The sequence below is a fragment of the Anoplopoma fimbria genome, chromosome 20, assembly GCF_027596085.1.
Source record: "Anoplopoma fimbria isolate UVic2021 breed Golden Eagle Sablefish chromosome 20, Afim_UVic_2022, whole genome shotgun sequence".
NCBI lineage: Eukaryota > Metazoa > Chordata > Actinopteri > Perciformes > Anoplopomatidae > Anoplopoma > Anoplopoma fimbria.
Window position 1 is genome coordinate 1,525,943 of NC_072468.1, and position 21,252 is coordinate 1,547,194.

Genomic DNA, 21,252 nt, shown 5'->3' on the forward strand with positions numbered 1-21,252 from the left:
GATTCTGCTGGAGAGATGACGGCCACTGCGAATGCTTCACAGTGGATGCTTCATGTTTCTGACCAAGCCAGATGCCAAGCATTTGTACCGGACTATTGAGTGAGTCCAGTAAGCTGAGGTTAGTACAAAGCTGAATAAAAGTTGCCTCTCGTCTTTTACAACAAGGGCAGATGAGAAGGAAAAAACAGGGGATTACTTTTCAATGTTTAAAGTAACCACTTCATCCTGTTTTATGGACAGCCACTGGAGCAGTGAAGATGTTGAACATAAAAGTACAAGCTGCAAGCAAATGAAAGCCATTGTGCAACACACATCGAACAGCAAGTTCTGAAATCGCAAAAAAAAAGAGGAACAGCAGCTTTAAGACTGGAAATTCCCGTGTGTACGTGTAAGTGAGGAAACTCCTTTTTTTCCCCTTTCAGAGTGACCAAAGTTACCCTCGTGATACCAGATGGGTGACATTACCCACAAGTCAGAGTAGGTCAGTGTTCTGACAAGTTCGCCATCTGTGCCGCAGCTGACTGGCAATGTTTTCAAAACGCTAACAGGCATAAAAGCAAATTAGTCGGAACGGACGAGCATGTTAAAAGACGTGATAAGGCCGTCTGTAAGCGAAAATATAATAAATGCTGCAAATACGACAAAAAGCGCTGTTGCGGCTCCACACAGTTCCGGATACCTGGGAATTCAGGAGAAGACTGAGGTCTGTCAGATGGCAGCATCTGCGACCAATCATCGACTTCAGAGCTGGTTGATGCTGAGAGAAGTTGAAGGAACTGGAGAGTTTCATCTCCAGCTGCGAGAGCGAAACACGTCAGAGAGTAGCTTATCGAAACCTGTGCATTAATATACGGATTTCAACATGGGCTCACACACTTACACATACCTCCATCTAAGTTACGGGACAGCCTCTTGCTCGCAGAGCGTGTGAAGCGAGGCGCTGGGCGGTCAATCAAGGAGCTGGCCTGGCGGGTCTGGGCCTGCGTACGCCCGCTGTACCGGAACTTTGAGCCCAAGACGAGAAAGCGTCGTGATGAGGGGGGCTCCACTGTTGGAACTCTGGGGGACAAAAACATTCATTATATTCTTATCCACCCATCAGTAAAATATATTTGCAAATTTAGTTTCATTGCTAGACCCACATAACATGTGTTCAAATATTACATCATGTCAATTCAAAGGATTTGGCAATCCCTGAAAATTGTCGTTGTTATGCAACGTGGTTAGCAACAACTTCAACCTTTATCTAAGTAGACAAAACCTTTGAGGTTTAATTCTAGGGGTCAGGACCATAGGTGTCCATTTTCTCTCTCTGGTTAAACTGCCAGGGAGCCAATATAAGGCTTAAGCTGCAGAGACCAGTTAGCCAATTATCTAGGCGACAGGCAGAGCCTTAAAATGACCTCTGTTGCCGGGCAGTTCATTTTCGTTCAGAACAAAGCAAGAATGACTTCTTACCTGAAGAAGGTATGGTTTTCAACGCAAACTTTCCACAGCTTCTTTGAGGCTTTGTAGTTTGGCAGTTTAAAGCCAATTGTGCTCTCATACTGCTCTTGCTGTAAGTGAAAAAACAAAACAACAAAATGTCAACATAATGACTTTATGTTGACATTATTCTACCATGCAGTATGACATACATCCCAGAGCTGGGTTGAATGAAAATATTGTAAATCATGTAAATTCTAAAAGACAATTTCTCAAATAAAAATATTGAAAACATTATTTATGAAATATTTTTAAATGTCCACTACAAGAATAGCTGCAGAATAATCTAGAATCAAAACCTGAATTGCAGTTTGTATCATTTTTCTCCTATAATGTAACACACATTGTTTACCCAGTTGATACAACCAAACCAGATTAAAAAATAATGTGAAAAATAAAAATTTGATTATAATCCAACATAACAATGTACATTAATACTAATGCAGTAAATTCAATATAAGAACACAAATACGTCCAAGAATGGCTGCAGCGATTTAAATCCATGAGTAAATCCAACTGTTAATCTATAAGTAATCAGTCCCTCAAACAATGCCATGATCATATTACTAAAATAAGCAGAGTAAGAAAAAAAAAAAGAAAATTGGTGGTTTCCATGAGGTAGAAAATCTAATTCTTAAAAGAAAAAACTGAATGAAAAATGTGAATTGAGATTTACTTCTGATGGCCTGATTTTGATAAAGAAGCTGCTGCGTTTGTAAGAGATCTTCAGCACTTTTGGCCAAGGGAAACGGTTGATCCTCAGCTTGTCCTTGTAAACCATCAGACCACTGGAGCAAACCCCCAGCGTAATGTCGACACCGTCCAGATCCTGCATGAGCAAAAAACAGGATGAAACAGTTCTGATATTGTATCACTGCACGCCATTGCTCTCACCCTGCACTTCCATAAGCAGTCACTGGGAGGCAGACTTTCTCACACTACCGAGGACATGGAGTTGAGGTCATAGAGTTTGAAATTGTATTAATCTCTCCTTTTTTTCTGAAAGGGGGCTCACATCAATTTTGTAATCAAAATCTGGATGCAGCCGATAAATAAAGCATGCTCTTGCAAAATAATGACACAAAGTTAAGTCTGTAAATCGTTGAACTTTGGACTTTCCCACTTTTGAATTCAAATTAAAAACCCTGCACCGTCAGTATACCCACACAACACTAATCTAAACAGGTAACTAAATTCAAACAAAAACCTACCTTGGCTTGGTGCAGGTCAACTCCATACATGGCGAGTTTCTTGGCATTTTCCAGAAACAAGATGTCGGCCTGGGCGGGACTCATTGACCTGGAAAAACACAGATGATAAGGGTCTTTTTAAAGATACGTTTGATTGTTTTAAGGACCTGTTGAATCATCAAGTTATATAAGCACTGAAGACGCAGATATTCCTCACAGTTTGTGTCTGCTGAGTTGTGCTTTCTCAAACTTAAAAAAAACTTTTGTCAGAACATCACTTTGTAGCTCCAATCAAAGCCCATCCCCTTTGATTACCTGTATGTGCGGTGCAGCTCCATCACCTTCTCCTCCAGCTCTTTGCTCTGACCGGGGGCCAGGCTCAGATCCTTAATATAATCGGTCCCATGGAGCTCTGGGTCATACTCTCCGAGCTCTGACTGGGCTGTGTAGGAGCCCAGCAGGGACAGTGTGACAAAGGAGCAGGGAAGAACGCCATCCATAATGTCCTTCCTCAGCTGGAGGCAGAGAAAGTACCTAAAGAAGATGTGAAAGAAGGAAATAAGCTCACATATGAAGGCGTAAAAACCTGATTCTGTTTTTCCATTAGTTATTAAAAGATTCTACTGTAGTGACATTTTTGGGAATACATGCTTGAGAGTTAGAGGAGAAGGTGGAAACCGCTCTTATGTATATTTTCTATATGAAGCCAATTCCAACAGGCGCTTAGCATAAATACTGGAGGCAATATAACATTCTATATCTCAGAGAATGATCAGATTTCCATAAATGAGGAACTATTCCTTTAAAACTAGAGACATTTACCTGGTGAGGTCTTCGGTAAGCTGTGCTGGATCAGGAGGGTAGAACTTCACACCGAATGTAAACTCGTACACAGCACCTGAGACCTGTTTCCTGATCTCTTTGGTGGATTCCAACCATGTCTGCAGAAATATTGGGGAAATAAAATGAACAACTGCTCACAGCCATTTTCAAGTGTCATGTAAAATATCTTGTTTTGCTCCTGAAAAGAGACTAAAACTACTGCGGAAGAAAAAGCAGCCTACCTTAGTGGTTGGAGTTTCCAAAGTAGAGAGGCCAAAGTAATCTCTCTCCAGCAGGTTGACGTGGTCACACACCTTTGTTAGAAGGTCTTGGACTTTAGCATGTTTCTACAGGAGAGACAGAGACACAGACAGAGGAAGAGGGACATTCTTCAGTCTTTACAACCCTTACTCAAACAGAAGACAACATAGTGTAATTTGTGAGGACTCTTACATCAAGCTCGCACTCAAACTGAGTGTCGTCCAGTAATGTGACTTTGCACTGCATGGTTTTCTGACGTTTGGAGCCTTTAGCCTCTTCTGCCTTCTTTTCCGTCTTCTTTTCTTTCACAGGCTTCTCCTTCTTGGCCTCCTCTTTCGCCTTCCCCTTCGCCTTCTCTTCTCCTTTGGCTTCTTTCTCCTCTTCTTCTGCTGCTTCTTCCTCCTTTTTATCTGCCGCTTCCTCCTCCTTCACTTTTTCAACAGCTTCAGGCTCCTTTTCTATTGCAGCTTCTTCCTTTTTTTCCTCTTGAGCCTGCTGATAAAAGTTAAGACAAGATATTTGCAAAGTATTGCAGATATAGATGAAAAGAAAGTTGGAGGACTCCATATATTTTTTTTTATATTTTATTTATAATGATGGAGCTATACGTATTATGACTACAGCTTTTGGTAAACAGCAAATATGCTGTGGCTGCTGCTTGTATATTTCAGACCAGCATGGATCGTTTTTGTTTCAGGCCAAGCTTTCAGCTCAAACCAGCATCGTTACTTTAGCTGAGCAAGCTGTCCACATCATAAAATATTCATTACAAAGAAAAAAACATGTGTTCCTCCACTACAATCCAATCTGCTGCATGAATTTGTATACATGAGAGTATCTGTTTTTTCTTAATTCTCACACACTAGTGATTAAAGGAAAACTTTGACATAGTGGCAAATGCAGTTATCTTCTTTCTTGCCTGGAGTTAGATGAGGAGATCATTAACAAATTCAGATCCGTCCATTAAATATGATGCTACAACCAGCAGCCGGTTAGCCTAGCATAAAAACTACAGAAAGGTGGAAACAGCTGGGCTGACTCTGTGCAAAGATACTGCCTAGCTGCAGCTTGAAATCTCACTCATTGCTTTACATGCTTTATCTCCTTCGTTTAATCAGTACAAAAACCAAAGTGTTAAATCTGCAGGGGGTAATGGAATGTGGGACTATTTTTTGGCCTGGAGCAGCAACGTCCTGGAATCTTGTCACCACAGTGCCAACCAGCACGAAGTCACTGCATCTGACCAAGAAATACTCAGTTTCACACTAAAATGTGTTTTTTTAATTCAATTTAATTTATCATTGAGCTTTAAAAGATATTGGTAGGTGGATTTTGTTATCTTTGAACTAAGTCAGACAAGCAGTTTCTCCCTGTTTGCACTCTTTCTGCTAAGCTAAGCTAAATGGCTGCAGCCTTTTTTATTTAAGAGTGGTAACAATCCTCTCATATAAGTCGTGGCAAGAAAGCGAATGAATGCTGTGTAATATTTGTTAGTGTCACACTCACCTCAGCGCTGCTTATCGAGTGCTGATCAGGAGCCTGTTCAGTGTCTGGCTCAGTTTTAAGCTCAGGCTCTGGAGCTGCAATCGGTGCTTTCACCTGCTCCTCCTTCGGCCCTTTCACCTCCTTCTCCTCCTTCTTTCCTTTGTTCTTCCCCTTCTCTTTTTTCTTTCCTTTTTCCTCTTCCTTCTGGGGCTTTTCCTCCTCCTTCTCTTTCTTCTGTACCTCTTCTTTCACCTTGTCCTCCTCTTTCTTTTTTGACTCCTCTTTCTTCTTAGCCTTCTCGTCTTTCGTCTTCTCCTCCTCCTTCTTGGTCTTTTCTTCTTCTTTCTTCTTTGCTCTTTCGGCCTCTTTTGCCTTTTCTTCCTCTCTCTTCTTTGCTTTTTCCTCTTCTCTCTTCTTTACCCTTTCTTCTTCCTCTGCTTTCCTCTTTGCTTTTTCCTCTTCCTTCTTCTTTACCTTGTCATCCTTATCTTTTTTCTTTGTTACCTTCTTCTCAACTTTTTCCTCCTCTTTACTCCCGTTCTTTCCAGCTTCTGCCCCCTTCTCTTTATCTTCAGCAGTCTCCTTCTCTTCCTCTTTTGTCTCCAATTTTTCCTCCTTCTTTTCTACAGCCTGCTCTGCTTTCTCCTCCTCCTTTTGCTCCTCTTTCTTTTCGTCTTCTTTTTTCTCCTCGTCGTTTTTCACTTTCTCCTCATCCTTTTTCTCCGCTTTCTTCTTGGCTTCTTTCTTTTTCTTTTTGCTGCCCCTCTTCTCTACCTTTTCTTCTTTTTTCTCTTTCTCCTCTTTTTGTTCTTTTTCTTCCTTCTTTGTCACTTCTTTGACCTCAGTTTTTTCCTCCTCTGCTTTAGCCTCCTTCTCTTCACTCTTCACATCTTCCTTCTTCTCCTCTTCTGCCGTGTCAGCTTTTTCCTCGTTTTCAGCCTTTTCCTCCCTGGCTTTCTCTGCCTCAAACTCCTCTCCCTCAGAGCACTGTGAGCGCCGATTGAGGAAGGAGGAGAAGAGTCGAGACAAGCCTTTGCCAGCAGAGGTCCGGGTACGAGGCTTTAGCTGCTCCTCCTCAGGTGAGGTAGGGAGGTCAGCAGGCCCAGGCTCAGACGCCTGCTCCTGGGCCTTTTTGCTCGACTGCTCCCCCTCCGGTTCGGATGCTGCCGCCTCTGGCTTCTGCTTGTTCTCTGGTTCTGGTTCGGGCTCGGCGCCACTGGCCTTCTGCTTAGCCTCCGTGTCTGCCTCGCTCACTGCACTTGCCTCTGTTGTCATGGTAGCCACTGGGAAGGAGAAGGGAATAGAGTCAGCGATGGAGAAAGGTCACAATGTTGTACAGTATTTGACAGTGAACAGCATGACTATACTTGGAACACAACAAACAAGATTAGGAACAGTGGACTCTGTATTAGTCTGTGTTTACTAGTACACATTACACTTCCCTTAATGGCAAGCAAATTGCATAGATGGATTCTACTATACCGTTGTTTATCAGTACATCACTAATGTTCATGTTCAAGGACTATGATAAACATCTAGAGATTGAACGATTAGTGAATTATTCAGCAACAGATTTGTTTTAGTTGACTAATTTTCAAGCAAAACATTTACTGGTTATGCATTTTTAATGTGTAGTTGTTTCTGTTTTTTAAATTTAGTTTATGAATGATGGTCAGACAAAAAAAACTTAATTGAGAACCTTGTGGTCTGAGAAATTGGGATGGTCATGGTCTGACATTTAATAGGTCAAACAATTAATAGATTCATCATGGCATGTATGGTGATGACGTGAAAGAAAAATAAAGTCTTCTATCATGCAAATAAGGTAATCTGTATGCGTGATTCATTATTCTCACTTACAGCTGATGCTCTAATCATGAGCAAATTGTAAAATAAGTAATTTAAATTGCTGCTTTAAGTTATTGTTAGTTACCTAGTCAGATTGCCATAAATTAGATTTATCCCTTAAAACATGAAGCCAACTGCCCCCCATAGATTATATTCTAACTCAAATACACATATACATAAACATCACTTCACCACACAATAGCCCTCCTTGTTGAAGAGTGTGTCTGTGTCTACACGGCGTTCTGAGGGCGAGCTCACAACGCTGCCTATTACAGACTCATTAAATCTCACTGACACAAAGGAGGCATTCTGCTCTGGAGCTGCATATTAGCGCCGCCTGGCTCATCCTCGGCAAGCATGCACGGCTCCTCATGGCACACACGCCCATCCTGCACGGGTCACCTGAGGCACTAGGACTAGGCAATGTGACCATTTATATCATGCTATGATATAAAAAGGTCAACAAAAAAAATGAAATCCATATTTCTTGGTGAATTAGGTAATTGTTGGTAGTACTGCAACTAATGAACTGGCCTGCTTTATCAGTATCTGACTCAAAAATACTGTAGACGGAGCAAATATGATACCTTCTGTTCTTTTTAACCTGACTGTACAGTAGTTATGGCTGATACCAAGACTGCTGTCAATAAGATAAGATAAGATAATCCTTTATTAGTCCTGCAGCGGGGAAATTTGCAATATGTTACAATGCAAGCATATTTGCCTGAACAGGTAATTATATAATGTGATTCAAAGTCACTAGCACCACAAAGATTAGTTTGTTCATTAATTAGTTCTTCGACTAAAAAAGAAATTGGCCACAAATCTGCTGATTAATTCAATTTTTTATGTCATTTGTCAAGCAAAAATATCAGAAAATAAGCCTTTTTAAATATATTTTAACCATTTTAAATATTCTGTCTTAGTCAGTGTGAATTCAAATGATGGGTTTCCGACTGTTAGTCGGACAAACTCTGAAACTGGGAGGGACATTATTCATAATTTTTTCACTTTTTACAGACTAAGAAATGTGTTGATAAATAAAAAATAAAATTAGGTGATTAATCGATTAATGAAAATATTCCTTAGTTTCAGTCCCCTAACAATCACACAGTACAAGAGCCTTGGAGTTTAATGAACATGACACTGATTCACTAGTTTGGCAGCGAGAGGAGAGCGCTGGTATATTTAGAAACTTCTAACCAGCTGATTAAATCTGACTGCAATGCACTGCAGGTATTATGCAATCCCGCTACACCTTCTCCTAAGATACATCAGTTACAGTAGTTCACATTGTAATCAATGTCTGTCTTCGATGAGATCTCCTGATTTGCATCCTGTCTGTACTAGGCATTGTCTAATTGATGACTAATGTGGCTGTGTTTGTCTCTTCCATATGTAGTTCAACTCAAGTCCCACCCTGCCCTGTGTAGAGTGGGGGAGGGGGGATGCTAGACAGGCAGACAGGAAGGCCAATCTTCCAGATGTATAGGGTCGTCCCAAAGGGTGCAGCCTGGCCCTCTATACCATACACATCCCACTGGCACTACAGGACAGCAGGACAGCAGGAGGGGAGGAGGGGGGGTACGCACAGAGACCAAATCCTCTTTAGCCCTCCCTTTGTTTGTGTCCAGTGACCAATAACTGTGCTGCACACTATAACTAATCCTGCCTTCCCTTCCCCCCACAAGACCCCCCATAGGCCTATTCCCTAGGTCACCAAACACACACACACACATACACACCGGTATGCATCAGTGCTCCCGGGCTCCTTTGGGTCTTTTAATGCTCTGTCATCTCAATTGGGATTGTCAGAACACAGACATGCTTCTAATGGACCAGCTGAGCTTGTGTCTGCTGCCTCCTCTATTTTGTGTTGCCTAGCTAACATCTCTGCTATCAGCCAGCTGAGCAGGGCTAACCTGCATCATGACCGATTGAGATAGCAGCAGCCACACCACGGGATCTCTAATAAAGAAGCATCAATCCCGCCTAATATGATACACATTTCTTTTTTGGGTGTTGAGGTAATTAGATGAAATATTGCTGTAGTGTAATAAATAAATAAAAAATCAGCCCTCAATCCTATAATTAGTGTCTCTAATGAGCTAAATTATAAATGAAGAAGTAGGCCACCCTCTAGCAAGACTGAGCTCGCAAAGAGCTGCCGCAAATCAGGATTTGATTTAGAGTTTTTATGAATTGCAATTGAATTTAATGTCCCCACAGGAAGATCATTTTTAATTTAATAAGACTCAGTGAATTGTACTCTAAGGAAAGGTCATGTTTGACTTGATTTTAGGAGATCAAATTACTTTGCATTTTGTGACAATTCATTAGTTCACTTGCCTAAACAGTATGAGCTCCAATTCATTAATAATTCTCATTAAAATTATGCAAAAATGCTAGCCCAGTGACTTGCTACTAACACCAAAACCAAAAAAAAAAAATTGGGATTTTTTCTAGAAACCAAAACCTATTTAATTTTAACGGTGATGTTGCAGTGCTGCTGCTGTGTTTTACATGTGATGAAATGAGACGGGAGGGCTGAATGGGGGAGAGCTTGCAGAGGAGGAGGAGGTACAGTATATAAATAGCTACTTGTGCTCAGGATGCAGGGACTCATTAGCCTTTACAGACAAGCTCATATCTATTTCTGTTCACAGTGTGCTGCACACAGCACACATATGCACATGTACATGTGTGCACGGCTGCAAATCAGACCACTATGTATTGGAGACAGTACGAGATTTCATTTGTTTTGAGTGAATTCACCAAACACTGGACACTGACTGACGCGTCACGAGCTCTACAACAACTTTGCCCTGTAGGAGTACTAGGACAAAAAGAAAGCATGTTTCCTGGGTACAGAGAGTAGGCTTAAAGAATTAGAAGGAGTTTAGAGTTAATCATCCCCCAAGTGACCAAGTGAGATTATCTCCATCTATCTACCTGCCTACAGTATCCATCTCACTCCGTATCAATCTGTCTCCCCCCACACTGTCTCTCAGGTCTGGGTGTCTGGGTGTGTGTGTGTGTGTGTGTGTGTGTGTGTGTGTGTGTGTGTGTGTGTGTGTGTGTGTGTGTGTGTGTGTGTGTGTGTGTGTCTGAGAGATAGAGATAGAGAGAGAGAGCCTGGCAGAAGCACAGTAGCGATCAGCTGTGCTGAATCATGGTTTTATGAGGAGCCCCGCCTACCTGGCTGAAAATCAACAGAAATGAACTGAAAGCCAAGATATCATTCCTTTGGCCACATGGTGTCTTGTATTAACCTCTCTAAGTAAACATGGGCACACATGCCAAAATACACACCAACACGTGCCTGGATAAACTGTTTGCATGTTCAGTTCATGCAAACAAGTCTGCCCAGCAACATCGAGAAAATGGGCAGGCATTGAATATCTCAAGTTATTATAGTGTACATATGTACTTCTTATTAAACAATCCTAAAATGTAAAATAATACTGCTTTCAAGATGATGTAGAGTGATTCGAAACTGTGATCAAGCTTTGTATTAAGTGCTGTAATCATGGATTATCTGACCCTTTATCTCATGTGTGCACTGCGTAATACACTCAACAAAAAGGTTTTGGGCTACAGAGGTTTATTTTTGTCAAGTCCTACGTGTAAACCTATCCCGAACGCAGTTCTGAACAGATCAATACACACAGATGGTCTGTGAGCCTGACGCTGTAACTTGAACCGACATGGGGAAAGAATGAAGGAGCTTGATTGATTTGCTGTGGTTGACCTGAAAGCAATTCTGAATCCATCTCCAACATCAACTCAGCCGAAACCCATTGAAAGAATAGTACATGTGTACATCAGTGCCCATTATGAAAGAGGTGTTCTTTTTGATGATGGACATACAAAAAATCCAGATCTGAGTCTTGAAAGCAAGAGTCATTTGTTAGAAGATTTTAAAGGAGTGCTGTACTGTGAACTGAATTTATTATATTTCATTTTTATATTATAATTAGATTTTTAAATGATTTGTGTAAATTATGCAAAGTTAGTTTTTTTGTATGTTTTTTTTATGCTTGGAAAGCCCACAGACTCCATCATTTATGTAGGGAAGAGTAAACAAAACGGTGTGTGGAGTCTGTTCCTTATTGAGTAATGCGAACACAACAGTAGTAAAGTAGTAGTCTAACTGTTCGAATGCATCATAACTCCCAAAAGAGGATTAACGCAAGCAAGCTCTTCTAGGGCCTTGGTGACCTCACTCTCACACAGCAGAAACAAAAATATCCTTCAGCGTCACTTCAGCAGCTCTGTATTCACAACACTGCTGAATCAGCAGTACAGGAGACCCCAAGTACCCGGGTCTTATCTCCGTCATTTTACTACATCTGTGTTAACTTATGTTGCACTTGCCAGTCCTGATCTTTCTATCCCTCATCCTTCCTACGTCATATCTGCAGCACTTCATAAAAGGTTATCTGCCGATATCTATATATATATATATCCAGCAGTATCATCAATGGAGATGAGGCTTATTGGATGCGTTTCTCTTAAGTGCATTATGGGTAGGAACAGCCACACATTCACATATGCCACCCTCCAGCAAACATGGATATTTTTAACCTATGCACTCCTCTTGGGGTAAAAGCCAGTCTTGTCAAGCGGAAAATGAAATCCAAAATGATGCCTCTCATCTCTGAGACGGGATAAAAAAAAAGACAACATCTGTGCAGACACATTCTTGGAAATAGTTTTAACACACCTCACAGAGAAGCATGAGACACCAAGAACACCCTGACATGAAGTACATCATGTGGAACAATAACTAATAAGAATAAGAATGAGTTTGGGGATAAAATATGACAATCAGGTCATCTTTAGTCATTTCAAAATATCATTTTAGGATTTGTGTCTCCCTATACAGCATATAATACTCTACTATCATTGAATATTATCAGACCTCTATACTTTACTTGGGAAGATACGCAAGAAATGAGAACAGAAAATATATTTGTTTTCCCCCCTATGTGGTAATAATTGAACACCAGTTACCACATTATATTAGCCATTGCATTACTTCAAAATAATATAACCGTGTCTTAGTTAAAAGAGAATTTGGTTCAGTGTGATTTTTCCTAAAAAACTAAAAGTGTGCGTCCTGTTTTATCACATGGACAACTTCATTCAATGTTCATTCATTTCTACAGAAACAACTGAAGGGAACTCATCGCCTGTGATCTACAGGGACCTTATAAAGCCTCTACTGGGCTTAATTGTGCATTTTATAGACTATATAATCTGAATTTGCTTTCAACAAATCATCGTGTGAATATCACCTGGCACTATAGCCTAAATTGACTTAAATTTCCAACTTTTCTCTGACTTTTTCTCCAATTAAACCGTACAAAGCCAGCGTGCCAGGGTATTTAAACAATCTCTGGATGAAAATGGCGCCGAATGTGCACCAACACAAATAAACATCAACTCCATCCCAACGACCGAGAGACCTGAATCTGAAATGTTGGCTTACCTACTCTAGGATGAGCATCAAACGGGAGAGAAAACTGCACAAAATCAGACAAAATCCTTAATTCCGCTCATTCACAGGAGAAACAATGTTGCAGAGCGACGCATGCTTTGTTGCTGGAGGTGTCCGGTGCTCTAAAGGGAGGAGTCTCACTGAGGACTGGAGCTGTGAGGTGGAGGAGATGGCCACAACTTCCATATAATGCTGATAAGATCTGCACTAAATAGAAGGATTTCTTTAAATATGTTAAGATGCTGCGACAATCTAACCTTGAAGACAAAAAAAAAAAACTACAGTAATAAGATAAGATAAAATAAGATAAGATAATCCTAATCCCAGAGAGTAAAGTGCACACAAGAGACATAGTAGAAGAAGACAAGCTAAAAATAAAAAATAAAAATAAAATAAAACAAGTATTATAAATAAGCAATAAAAAAAACAGTAGAAAAAACAACAATAACTGAAATATTATATTTACAGACAGAGAAAAAAACAACAACTATTTTAACTATTTTTAACTTTTTTAAACTATTATTGCACATAATATAAACTATTATAATCTAGAAGCGTTCAAATCTGCAGATTAAGTGACAGATTTATTTTAGTGTCAGTATTTACAAAGGTTGTTTTTTTTTTTTTTTACATTACATTACATTACAGTCATTTAGCAGACGCTTTTATCCAAAGAGACTTACAATAAGTGTATTCAACATAGGTATTCAAGAGAACTACTAGTCACCAGAAGTCATAAGTGCATCTCCTTTCTTAAACAAGCATCTTAAAGCATAAACCAGAGCAAAAGTATAGTGCAGAGGCAAATTACTACGAAAACAATAATTGCAACAGACTAATACGAATATAATAAGTGCTACAAACTACTACGAATAGGATAAGTGCAGTAAACAAATACGAATTCAATAAGTGCAGCGAACTGATACGAATGCAATAAATGCTACGAGGAAGACTCAGGGTAGTACTTCTTGAAGAGGTGAGTTTTCAGTCTACATTGTCAAGTACATTCACAACTAATCACTATGTCGGTTCAACACATTTTGCCTGGTTAAAGAAAAGGTCACAAACAGGCATGGAGGGAGGGAGGGAGGAGGGAGGGAGGCCAAAGAGTGCAATGATTAACACAGTACAATGTCCAGAAGCAGGAGGGAGGCAGGGAGGCAACATAAATATTCCTCAGAGTCCCTGCCCAGTCTTTTCAGGCACCAATGTGGTCTATTCATCTGCACAGTGTGAGGGTGTCAGGACTACAACCCTGAGCTAGTTGGTAAAATATTCAAATAGGCAGTTACAAATTTATAAGAAACTAAAAATATGTCCAACAGATCAACCTTTAACCATCTTATCTATAAATTAAAAAAACAACCAGCACACACACACCCGCTCACATACACACAAGCTGTCTTTATGGACCCCGGCATGGTCCCCACCCATCTGTCTGACCCCATTAGGGACATACGGCTCATATGCAGAAGGGGGGGTAAGTAAAGGGGTTCATTATTCTCGCAGCGACACAGGGTAAGGCACCCTTACCTTTGTCTAACCGACGCAAGTTCATGTGGCTTGCACAACAGTGGCACATGTCCTTTTTTGGCAATTTATTTGAAGAACAATTCTTAACATTGCAAAGATAAACCCATAAATATTGTCATAAAGTCAATAAGCGGTATTTATACGCAAGGGAGAAACCAAGCAACAGAAACAGAAAAGATCTCTCTTGCACAATAACAGTCGGTTTTCATGTTTTCTTTCTTAAGACTTTGATCACTAAACACAGTGATGACACATAAGCAGCACAAAAACTAGTGGTGTTTAACACTAACTGTAATAAAGCGCATTAACAGGAATAATCCGATAATTCCAAGGAAGCACGTTTGGATACAGCTCATTTCTGTTGACTCTGCTTTAGTTTGGGATGAAATAATCAAGTCAGACATATAATAGAGGAAGAAAGGGGGAGAAAAACAAGAACTGCATGAACTACTCGCGTTGCCTTCAGTTGCCTAGGAACCCCTGCCCTGCCCTGTGCCTATACTGCAAGGAGCAGGTGTTGAGCCGGACCCAGGAGAGGGAGGAGAGACAGAACTGAGAGGGGAGGAGAAGCCAAGCAGCACTTACAGACCCACAGTCCCTTGAGACAGTGACAGACTGCAACCACAGACTCAGAGATGACCCATACGCACGGTAGACACACCCAAAACACTGACACACACTTTCTGTTTCCCCCGTCACTCTTCCTCATTTGTTCAAAAGCCCGGGCAAACACGCACATGCCATGGTGCAGTGCATTACTCCAGCTGAGTGCATGGGGGTTATGTTTGTTTGGAACATCTTTATCCCTCTCTGGCTCCATCACTCCGTGATTACATAACGCCCCATACCACTTCCACCAAATCATCTCTCTTTGACATTTAATGCTGCATCTATGTATGCACCATACACACACAAGCAACACGCCACCTTTCCTCACGTTTCTTGTGTTAGGGTTTGCAGGGGTTTTATTTGTGCCTAGGAGCCGAGCTCTCAAGAGCACTAACGGGATTTATGGTAACAGCGCATCAATATTCATAGTGCACCATTATGTTATGAAGAATTCATGAACCAGGAATGTTCCATGTTTCTGCTCCTTTCTGCCAGCAGACATGTTGCCCATCCTTCTTGTCTTGGGCCAAGTTTGAATTTTCACCTTCATGCACATTTTAGAGAATTTAAATTACACAGCATGATTGTTCTTCAAAGGGAAGAGTAAGGAAATTATGTTTTGAATTAATAGCATCATGTGCTATAACTAAATACAGAGAATATGGCAGGACAACTTACCCTAAAAAAAATCGTGGATTTTTAGCAGCTAGTAAAACTGCCATAAACATTTGCATCCAGAGACAATACAAAGCGATGAGTCAGATAGGAAATGAAAGGATTATATTATGCATGCACTTGGATGTCATTTGAGATATCTTTCCAGGATAACCAGCGCTTTACCCGGCTTCATCTTAAATAAGGTGCTGGAAGTATCAAAAAGCTTAAATTGGTAGAATAGATATCTGCACACTTAAATCCATGCAGAGAACGCTTTATTTAGCTTTGGGTCTAAAGGAAATTCCTTCAGAGCATACATGGTTCAGCTGGAATGGAAGGTGCAGAAACAAACAAATCAAATCCTAATCAATGAATGCACCCTGTTGGTGTGCAAAGGTGTGCTGCTGTTCTGCAGCTGAACTACAGCTTCAAAGTGCTAAATGTAGTACTCTGAGGTTTATAAGTGGATGCCACACTTAGACAACACAATTTTTTTAAATAATACCAAAAACGGGGGATGAGCACAGTGTACACAGACAAAAAACACAACCACGGAGCACCCTATAGTAATATCATACTATTTCCTCACATAGTAAATGGGGCTTTGAGAGGGATCGGGCTTGAGTCATCGTTAATCAAAGAGCTAAGATATATTTTAAAGAAACAGTACCAAGCCCTTGGAACAGCCCCGTTACATTGAATAGATTGGTGGCGGACAATCTAGGCCACCTAAGTACATGCTGCATTGTGTTTGATCATCTGATGCTACTGTAAATGGCTGCAGTTTCCTAGTTTACATTGCCACCTAGTGGAGATGCAAATGAATAAACTTTTCATGTGCATGTGGCTGATTTGACTGAACAGTCAGTCTGACAGGTTTCCAGTAAAAACTGGCCAAATGTTAATTTCCCCCAAAACTTTATCACATATTAAACATTGCACTGTAATATAATCAGACTTATATCTCCACAACACTATACACAATGCAATATTTATATAAATATGTGTTCTTTTAGTTATATAATAAAAACACATCCATGGTGAAATAACTAGTTCAACGTTAATTATTTGAGAGAGGGAATCCCCGCCAATACTAGTTTACGTAAGCTTAGAGGGGTAAGGCATGCTGGGAGCATGTGTTCATGAGAGATAAAGATGTGTGCGTGTCCAGATGCCTCAGGGTGACACGGTCACACTACTCCTCCCAAAACTAGCATGGTGTGGGCACCAGCAGGTTAACAACAGCATTGTACCATTATTAAAGCCACTAAAGCTCTCATTGGGATTCCTTCACAATCTATTCTTCAGATCTTCAGACATCCACACAAATAACGAAAGAATCGTGGAAGAGAAGCATTTCAACAAACAAATACATGCCTGTAGAAGATACAGAGTCTGCACTTAGATCCCAAGGGGGGGTGGCATGTCAAATATAAATCATGAGGAATTCATATTTAAAATGTTTCTCTAAGGGATGATGACTTCATTGAATAATTTCATAAATATAAATGAAATGCTTCTCCGCAGCTGAGAACAGGGTTGTTAAAATATAACTATACTCTGCATTTCCCTTTAAATCATATTGTGGTACATTGAGGGGGAATTTGTAAATATATATTAAAGAAAAATAATTGTAACTCTGTATGTTCTATGTGCAAACCTTTAGTGCAATACCCTCCAAAAGAGCAACATTAATGAGCAAAACAACAGCTCAGATGTCGTTATTACACAACTTAATTGGTGATTGGTACTCACGATCAATGTAGGGGTCATTGTAGACGGCGAGGACGATTCCAGTTCAGTTCAGAGAGAGGGAAAAAAAGAGTGTCAATTAAGTAAAATACTTAAGTATGTGACGGGACATAAAAAAGTAAGTTTACACAAATGATTCAAAAAGGTGGCAGCATATATGCAGGGTACTGTACATCTTCTTGAATATATACATTCTAGGAGATGTACAGTAGCCTGCTGAACTTACCTACTGAATGCTGCACACAACAACTAGGAAAGTATCACATAGCAGATGGTCCTGAATCAGAACATTAATATCTCTTTGAAAGTACAGCATAGCCTTATGCTATCATACAGACACTGTATGCAGCCAGGTTATAGTTGACCTAAATCAGTTGCTCAAGTAAAAAACAATTGTTATAACTGGGTTTCCACTAGATTATCAGCATAATAAACAAAACAAAAATCCACATCCTTCCTGTTGGATAACTTACCTGTTTAGCTTTGATTGTTTTGTCTTGTTTAATTAAGATAGGTATCTTTGGTTTATAAAAGTATTTGGCCCCGCGTGAAGGCAACCTGACAACAAACCTTATTATTATTATTATTGTTATTATTATTATTATTATATTCCTTTATTGATCCCCATGGGGAAATTCAAGTGTTGCAGCAGCTCAACTACACAGACACATACTATACAACTACACAGACAATAAATACACATACTATACAACTACACAGACAATAAATACACATACTATACAACTACACAGACAATAAATACACATACTATACAACTACACAGACAATAAATACACATACTATACAACTACACAGACAATAAATACACATACTATACAACTACACAGACAATAAATACACATACTATACAACTACACAGACAATAAATACACATACTATACAACTACACAGACAATAAATACACATACTATACAACTACACAGACAATAAATACACATACTATACAACTACACAGACAATAAATACACATACTAAACCTTTGGCAGACATGTCTAATACTTGTCACATACACTCGACAGACCACAGTGTTTCTTATTCTCTAGGTAGGCTAACAGCACTAATGTTTCTGACCTCGTCGTATTTGACATAATCCTTCTAAATACGGAGCTGAACTCTCAACGGGAAACAGAAAAGCTCTCAGAATAAAGGTGTGACATGCATGTAGGCTGGTCCTACCTGAGCAGACAGCTGTCTCTTCTGTCAGTCCCCTCCACCTTCACTGTGCTGCCATAATTCCGGTGTTTCCCTGCAGAACAAACTGGAGGCTCGTCGGCCAGGTTTCCACTGAGAGGCGGTGTCGCAGCTCCAATGACGAAGCACTTAGTGATGGGTGGAGATCAGAGGTGGAGCGTTACTTAAAAACAGTGTCAGCTTAAAAACATGTACAGTACCAGTCAAAAGTTTGGACACACTTTCTCATTCAATGGTTTTTCTTTATTTTTAATTTTTTTCTACATTGTAGATTAATATTGAAGACATCCAAACTATGAAGGAACACATGTGGAATTATGTAACAAACATATGCTCAACAAACCAGAATATGTTTTATATTTTACATTCTTCAAAGTAGTTGAATGAGAAGGTGTGTCCAAACTTTTGACTGGTACTGTATGAAAAAAATGTGCATTCTAAAAGTAGCCTTCTCATCACAATGAATACATTACATTACATTACAGTCATTTAGCAGACGCTTTTATCCAAAGCGACTTACAATAAGTGTATTCAACATAGGTATTCAAGAGAACTACTAGTCACCAGAAGTCATAAGTGCATCTCCTTTCTTAAACAAGCATCTTAAAGCATAAACCCTCTTGAAGAGGTGAGTTTTCAGCCTAGGGTAGCGACTACATAAATACATACAGTACCAGTCAAAAGTTTGGACACACCTTCTCATTCAATGGTTTTTCTTTATTTGTATTTTTTTCTACATTGTAGATTAATATTGAAGACATCCAAACTATGAAGGAACACATGTGGAATTATGTGGTAAACAAACAAATGCTCAACAAACCAGAATATGTTTTATATTTTACATTCTTCAAAGTAGTTAGGTGTGTCCAAACTTTTGACTGGTACTGTAAGTAGTAGTAGGCTACAAAAAGTAAAAGTACTCATTATGCACAATAGACAATTGCATAATAATGCATGGGCTATTATAGAGGCCAAATTGGGTCATGCAGGTTCATTATGTTGCAGCTGGTAAAGGTTGAGCTAATTTTAACTGTGTTATATACTACTAGGTATATTAATAAATAGTAATACATCATCATTAATTGTTTTAGAATATTGAGTATTAACAATCTGAATCCACAAAGTAACAAGAAAGTAAACTAACACAGTAACTGCACGTAGAGGGTATAGAGTGGCATACAATGGAATACTCAAGTAAAGTACAAGTACCTCAAAAATGCACAGTAGCCTACTTGAATAAATGTTGGCCCAATTAGTTCACCACTGTAAAAGTCCTCATAGATTAGTCCTTACTTTAAAGTAATGATACATTTGTAGTATTTTAGGAAGCAAGATACAACATTACTTATACTTATACATGCCAATACATTTCTGTTTACCATTACAGGTGAACCAGGTGCAGTATAGTTCCTGGAGCACAGTGGTTGTTAGTGGAGGAAGTAATCCAAACTGCCTCACAGGAATAGAATAGTGTTCATTTTGGCACAAAGGACTCCTCATCAAAATGTCACCTCAGTGCAGATCAGGTGCGGCTCTTCTGCTGTATATGTTTTCCTGGTTAGTTTCACTCTCCTTTTTTGGGGCAGCAGCGGAACGTGTGATCAGAGATTAAGCGTTTGTTCAACAACTGACCTACTTTGTGTAAGTTCTACAGTGACCAGTCACAAGCAGTGTGATGTCAGTAAGGCCACAGGTACTGCCCCTGTATTTGGAACCAAACTTCAGCGTTGGCTCCACACGGGGGCGCTGTTGTGTGTGTGTGTGTGTGTGTGTGTGTGTGTGTGTGTGTGTGTGTGTGTGTGTGTGTGTGTGTGTGTGTGTGTGTGTGTGTGTGTGTGTGTGTGTGTGTGTGTGTGTGTGTGTGTGTGTGGGAGAGACTACTGTTAAAATGTTATTTTAGGACACACTTTGCAAAAGAGTAGACATATTTATAATCTCCAAGCAACAAAACATGGGCTTATTACCAGAAATAGTTACTGTAACAAGTAGCTCCTGAATACATAGGAACCAATGATTGACAATTGATACTGAGTTATTGATTGGTTCCCTCATGTTCCTGGTTGTCATGTAAGTAAGAAGTGACTAATCATTACTTCCTTGTTAGATTACATAGTAACTCGTATAGTTACTACTTGTTGTGGCCCCCTAAAATAAAGAGACGTAAAAGAGTAATTACATTTTTTGGGGGGAAAGCATATATCAGAGCCAAATTATTATTCCATGAAGTGTGTTGATTGTTAAAACGTGTGTAGAAGGGATCATTTAAAAATGCCTTGTAAATTCATGGTGTTATTACCATAGCTTCCACCTGGGTGTCCCCTCAAGTCAAGTAGTGTATTAAGTGTACAAAGTGTGCACACAAATCATAGATGGCTCCATGTGATGACCTTGAGTATGTCCCTGAAAAGCAATGTGAATTCCCAAAAGGCAAAGCACAAAGCAGCTGCTACAGCCGGAACATCTGTCAACATCTGTGTTACCTAAAACCCAGTGGACAGTGTAAGCCCAAGTAAGTTATCCAAATATATCTGTACTTAAAGGTGTACTCCATTGCTTTAGTAGTGCACTTGCACAAAGTTTGAGGACTCGCACGTGATCCATGATAGATAGATAGATAGATAGATAGATAGATAGATAGATAGATAGATAGATAGATAGATAGATAGATAGATAGATAGATAGATAGATGTACCAATATACATCCATTCAACTTTCACATGCGTTATAATTCTCACACTGAGGAAAACACCTCTCATCCATTATCGTGCTGAGCAGTCAGCATCCACCCAGTGTGATTAACTTTACACACTTGACTCCAGCCTTCTGGATGAAGATAAGAGCAACTGTCACCACCAACACACCACAGTTCAGACACATGAGCGCATATAAGTCAAG

General features: G+C 39.8%; 1 protein-coding gene across 1 annotated transcript in view; it reads right to left on the reverse strand.

The window, feature by feature from the left end:
* LOC129110178 (uncharacterized) overlaps positions 1-12,774 on the reverse strand; it is a 28,092-nt gene extending 15,318 nt beyond the window's left edge. Inside the window, 11 exon segments of the mRNA XM_054622367.1 lie at positions 680-796; positions 887-1,059; positions 1,459-1,556; positions 2,162-2,314; positions 2,697-2,784; positions 2,991-3,209; positions 3,498-3,616; positions 3,740-3,844; positions 3,951-4,250; positions 5,265-6,526; positions 12,590-12,774. Of these exon segments, the coding sequence (XP_054478342.1) occupies positions 680-796; positions 887-1,059; positions 1,459-1,556; positions 2,162-2,314; positions 2,697-2,784; positions 2,991-3,209; positions 3,498-3,616; positions 3,740-3,844; positions 3,951-4,250; positions 5,265-6,526; position 12,590 (2,635 nt within the window). The 5' untranslated portion in view covers positions 12,591-12,774.
* Positions 12,775-21,252: the final 8,478 nt, after the last annotated feature.